Genomic DNA, 5,454 nt, shown 5'->3' on the forward strand with positions numbered 1-5,454 from the left:
CACTTGCCTTTAGCGGTGAAGCAGCGGGTCAAAGCTCTCAAAAATCTTCAGGCCCAATATGCACAAGTGGAAGCTCAATTCTACCGAGATTTTCACGATCTAGAGAAAAAGTATGCGGTCTTCTACCAGCCTCTGTTTGATAAGAGATCTGAGATCGTCAATGCAATCTATGAGCCCACAGAAGGTGAGTGTCAGTGGCAAGTAGCTGTCCAGGAAGGCGCGTGGGGGAAAATGGAAAGAGAGCCTGCGGGAAAAGGGCCAACAAGCGGCATACCTCACTTTTGGTTGACAGCTTTTAAAAATGTGAAGATCCTTGGGAGGATGATCCGAAAAAATGATGAACCTGTACTCGAGCACTTGAAAGATGTAAAAATTAAATTTTCAGGGTTCAAGGAACCAATGAGCTTCACCATAGAATTTATCTTCAAGTCCAACGAATACTTTCTCAATGAAATCCTGACTAAAACATACCAAATGCGATCAGACCCCGATGATTCCGATCCCTTCCTCTCCAAAGGCCCAGAAATTATCAGCAGCACAGGATGCGAGATCTACTGGAAAGAGGGGAGAAATGTCACCATGAAAACGAGCAAGCTGCAGAAATATGAGGACCGCAGAAGCATTGTATCCACCACCAAGAAGACGCCCCGCTATTCTTTCTTCACCTACTTCTGTCCTCCTGATTCTCCTGAGGGCAGAGTAGTCGATGTCGCCACCGATTTTAGATTGGGTTATTTTTTCCGTGAAATTCTGGTCCCGAAGTCCGTATTATTCTTCACCAATGAAGCCAGTGAATATAAGTGTGGAAGCTCTGATGATGAGGCCCGAGAAGCTGGAGGTGAGGAAAAGAAAGCAGAAGAGATCAGAAATGAAGAACCTGAAAAAGGGCCTGAAAAGCATCTGGGCCCAGGAGAGAGCAGTTCCTGAGAACCCAGGTATCTGTGCATCGCTTTGTGTATCATCCAGCCATGCCTGACCTACATCAATTATGCTTCTAACTTTTCTCAGTAAAGTAAATAACAAAATGTCAAAAATTTAGGTCTGTGAGCCAGTTCGGTGTTAATTTTGGATGTCGGTGTAGAAGGCAGCATATTCTGAAATGTACTTCATTCACAGCTTCAAGTCCTTTCAGGTGTAGCTGTGAGTCTTCAACGGGTGGGAGATGTGTCAGCCTGGTAGCAGAGACCAATGTTTGTTTAGAACACGGTTGCCAGAACAAGCGGCTAAAGGAACATAAATCAATACCAGCTGGGCTTTCAACATGTAGCCACAGAAATATGGTCTTTTATGCTAAGTAGGAGACGATTCCTTTGAGAATGTGACTATCACAGGAATCGTTAAGAATTTTATTTAGAATTTTATTTGTTTATTTATCAGCCATTTAAACCATTTATTCAGTTGTAAATGTCTATATTTCAGGGGACAGTGAAAAGAAAACAACAATAGTCATGGTAAGATTATTGTTAATCACTGGATTGATAATTAACTCAATCTATATCCAACATATTTTGTCCTTTCCTTTTACTTTCTTCTTTTACAGATATTGGAACTTGGGCCCTGGGGGGTAAATGAGTGTAGTTTATGGATAGAGCATAGGCCTTTAAAATCAAAAGAAATGTGTACATACCTGAATGTTGTCTCACAACAAACAAACAAGCCTTTTTGATTTGGCAAATAACAGTTGATTTTGTTGTGTCACAGAATGGAGGACCTCAGAGTATGCAAAAGCATGCTTATACCCAGGTGTCTGGGTTGTAAGAGAGATACATGATTTCTCATTTTAGCTCAGACATAAATAGGATTGGCTATTCTTAGACTTAGAAAGTCACTGTTGCATTTCAATCAAGTTCAATTGTTAATTGTCTCTTGTTTCATCTACAGTTTGGAGGCATAGTAAGACATGAACGAAGAAAGCCACAATGAATTTGTTCTTCAAGGAATGGAGATTTTCTGATATTCATTTGTCTTTTTGCATCACCACTTCATTTGTCTTTTGAAACTTTAGCACCACTGGTCTTGTTCTAATGTCATCATATATTTGAGAGATATGACAGCATTTCAAAGTTGAAAATAAAAGTTCATTTAAAATGAATAAGCTGCAGACTCTTTAGATATATTACAATGACTTAAATCTATCTTTGTATATTTTTGTTTTGGCCACCAATTATTGAAAGGAATCACTTTCAATCATTTGATAAGCCTGTTTTAGGTTCCTTTATTCATCCTCCAATTAATTAAAAAACTTATAAACAATCTACATAAAGAAGGGTGTGGTTGCCCCTACTGTATTCTTGTTTTTTTAAGATGTTATTTATTTATTTGACAGACAGAGATCACAAGTAGGCAGAGAGGCAGGCAGAGAGAGAGGAAGGGAAGCAGGCTCCCTGCTGAGCAGAGAGCCCAATGCGGGGCTCAATCCCAGGACCCTGAGACCATGACCTGAGCCGAAGGCAGAGGCTTTAACCCACTGAGCCACCCAGGTGCCCCCCTACTGTATTCTTTTGAAGTACATGAGGGATGACCTTGCTTACCTGGAGATCAGATGGTGCTGGTTTTTACTGGGCTGATATGCACCAGCAGCATCATCATCACCTGAGAACTTCTTAGGAATGCAAATGCTCAGGCCTCACTCCATAACTTCTGAATTGGTAATTCTGTCACAGTTTAGAAGTCCTCCCAGATGATTCTGAAACTCAATAAAGTTTGGGAAACATTTCAAGCAATGAATGAGGGGAAATCAGCTTCATTTTTGGTAGGAGCAGCATTAACACAGTGATGTGAAGCTGTTTCGGATAGAGAGTAAGGTCAGAGCTGGGGATGAGAGTGGAATTCTCCAAGACTTGGGACACAGATAAAGACCCCCTAGAAGGACAAATTTTGGATGGTTGCAGTGAAAAATAATGCATAAGAGAACCATCTCATTCCAGAATACAAATACTATGACACAATGTATATGAATTTTCAAAATATGCAAAATAAATGTATACATTATGGATACATATATATGTAGTAAAAAGTAAGCATTGGACATGCCAGCATGTATAGCATGCAGAAAGGCCTATAATGTAATGATAAGGAGCCTTTTTAGGACACTGGTTATGTCTTGTGTAGAGGGATAGTGAAGAATTCAATTAGGGACGGGCTGTCTTAGTTTTCTACTTCTGTTATAAAAAATTACACAAAGTGGGTGGCCTAAAAGAGAATTTCATACCCTCATACTCTGGGGTCTGATTCTGGCAGTTCCGGAATTCTGGAGTTCTGATTTCAGGTGAAATCAGGTTGAGGACACAGACACATTTCCTTCTAAGATCCAGGAGAGAATATTCCTGTCTCTTCTAGATTCTGGTGCTTTCTGAAATTGCTCTGTTTGTGGCAGCATAACTCCAATATCTGCCTCCAGTATTTTATGTCCTTCCCCGCGAGTCTGTGATTCAATTCTGCCTCTCCTTTCTCTTATGTTCACATTAGTCATGGGGGTTAGGCTCACCATAATTCCAGGTTGAGTTCGTCTTGTGTCTCTTAGCCTCGTTATATTTGCAAAGACCCTGTTTCTAAGTAAAGTCACATTTATAGGGGCCAGATATTAGGATGTGAAAAATTTCTTTTTGGAAAATGCAGTTTAGCCCAGTACAGGTATGAAGTGGGCTTAAACTGTATCTGTAATGTTCTATTTCTTGAGTAAGGTGGTGGGTAAATGGATGTAGTATTGTCTATACCATAGACTCTGTAGGTCTGAAATATTTCCTAATAAAAACGACAACGTATTAAAGAGGGAAAGGAGAAAACGGGCCTAAAATCTGGAAGCTGTTTAAGGAAAATGAAGTCTTAATTTACCAGAGGATCAGAAGAAGGCCAGGAAGTCTGATAGGAGAAGATCCTGTTTCTACATTTATATAAGACTGCCTAGGTTCTTATATTTGGCATCGATACCTTTTTCTTTCATATTCTGTGGTAGCACTCTCATGTTCTAATATTAAAATGATCTAGATGTGTGTGTGTGTGTGTGTGTGTGTCTATCCTCTGCTCCACCCCTTCAGACACTGTACAGATTGTGAAATTCTGAATAATTGCAAGCTTAAAAGGTTTAAATTATCCTTCCTTCCCCAAATATCAAGCACTCTGTTCTCCCCCTTCCCAGGTGCTCAATTAATACACCCTCAACCTTTCCTTTTCACCAGTGTTGGCATTTTAAAATGTATTATTACAGAAGTGCCTGGGCTGTTCAGTCCGCTAAGCATCTGACTCAATTTTGGCTCAGGTCGTGATCTCAGGGTTGTGAGATCAAGCCCTGCATCGGGCTTTGCACTTGGCAGGGATTCTGCTTGGGGTTCTCTCTCTCCCTCCCCCTCTGCCCCTTCCCACTTCTCTCTAAAATAAATAAATAAGTCTTTAAAAATAAATAAAATGTGTTATCACATAGTACTTTTTATGACTAGAACTGCATGGTGAGAGAATGTATAGGACCCTTAGTCAGCATTATTTAAATGGAAAGGGCAGAGCAAATAGACAGCCATCCACAAGCATGATTTGAAGGCCCTCAGTTTGTGTCTGATTGGTTAATTCATGCTGTACCAGTTATTAAATACTGCATTTTTCTTAGGCCCTATCAACAGAGGCCCATCTCCTAAACGTTATGCTTTGAAAGCTCTCTTTGGTTCTCTTGGTGATAGGTTCTTCCCACAGCACCAAAAGCCCAGTCTAGGGGACAAAGGAATACATGCATTCTCTGTACCTTAGCCCCCTCCATATCATCCTCAAGATACCTGGGACACCTAAACTCTTCATTTGAATGGACCCAAGCCTGCTTCCAGTACCAGCATGCTTTTCACTGGGGCTTAGTTTTCTAATGTTTGAAGACTAACTGCACTGTTGGTGTATGTACTTCCAGGTGGCTATGGGGAGGGGTCTTGCCTATACATGAGGAAAAGTTAATGAGTTGCCCTGGTTCTCCACATACACACAGATGAGTCCTCAAAGGTGGGGGATAAAACTCAGGGTGGGAAGAAAAGGCAGATTGACTAATGTCTGGGCCTAGTCTAGGGCATTGGACATAGAGGGTTGGTGGTAGTTCCTCCCACACTGAAGGCTCAAAAGTTAGAGAAGTCTATGAATTCAAAACCCAAACTGGACCTTTTAGGCCATTATGAAGTATATTTGCCAAAGCATATTTTTATAGTTTATTGGTTGACTTAAACAATTTCACATAATTAGAAATATGGCATGTAAGCCCCCACTTGAAGTTTTGCCCCCAACTTTGCACATTTTATAAATGTTATACCTGGTTCATGCTAAACACTTGGTGTTTACTTTTTTCCCTCATGAGCTATCATGCTCTCTCTCTGGTGTTTTATGCTGCTTTAAGGTAACCACATGACTAGGTCAGACGAAACAGATAGAGTCCTTGTTGTGCACTTGTCCCACTACTCCTGTCCTAATTGTGTCTTTCATTTGGGT

The 5,454-nt window shown here is 40.6% G+C and overlaps 1 protein-coding gene across 1 annotated transcript; it reads left to right on the plus strand.

Moving 5' to 3' along the window:
- The first annotated feature begins 231 nt into the window (after positions 1-231).
- Positions 232-1,953, plus strand: LOC116583091 (nucleosome assembly protein 1-like 1-A). Its single transcript, XM_032331073.1, has 2 exons — positions 232-935; positions 1,882-1,953. Exon 1 carries the CDS (start codon positions 232-234, stop codon positions 925-927), a length of 696 nt encoding a protein of 231 aa, XP_032186964.1. The 3' UTR covers positions 928-935; positions 1,882-1,953.
- Positions 1,954-5,454: the final 3,501 nt, after the last annotated feature.

This window comes from Mustela erminea, chromosome X, assembly GCF_009829155.1.
Source record: "Mustela erminea isolate mMusErm1 chromosome X, mMusErm1.Pri, whole genome shotgun sequence".
In the NCBI taxonomy this organism is placed as follows: Eukaryota; Metazoa; Chordata; class Mammalia; order Carnivora; family Mustelidae; genus Mustela; species Mustela erminea.

What these genes read in the sequence shown, in the direction of transcription:
- LOC116583091 (XM_032331073.1), top strand. Translation starts at nt 232, where the DNA reads ATGGAAAGAGAGCCTGCGGGAAAAGGGCCAACAAGCGGCATACCTCAC.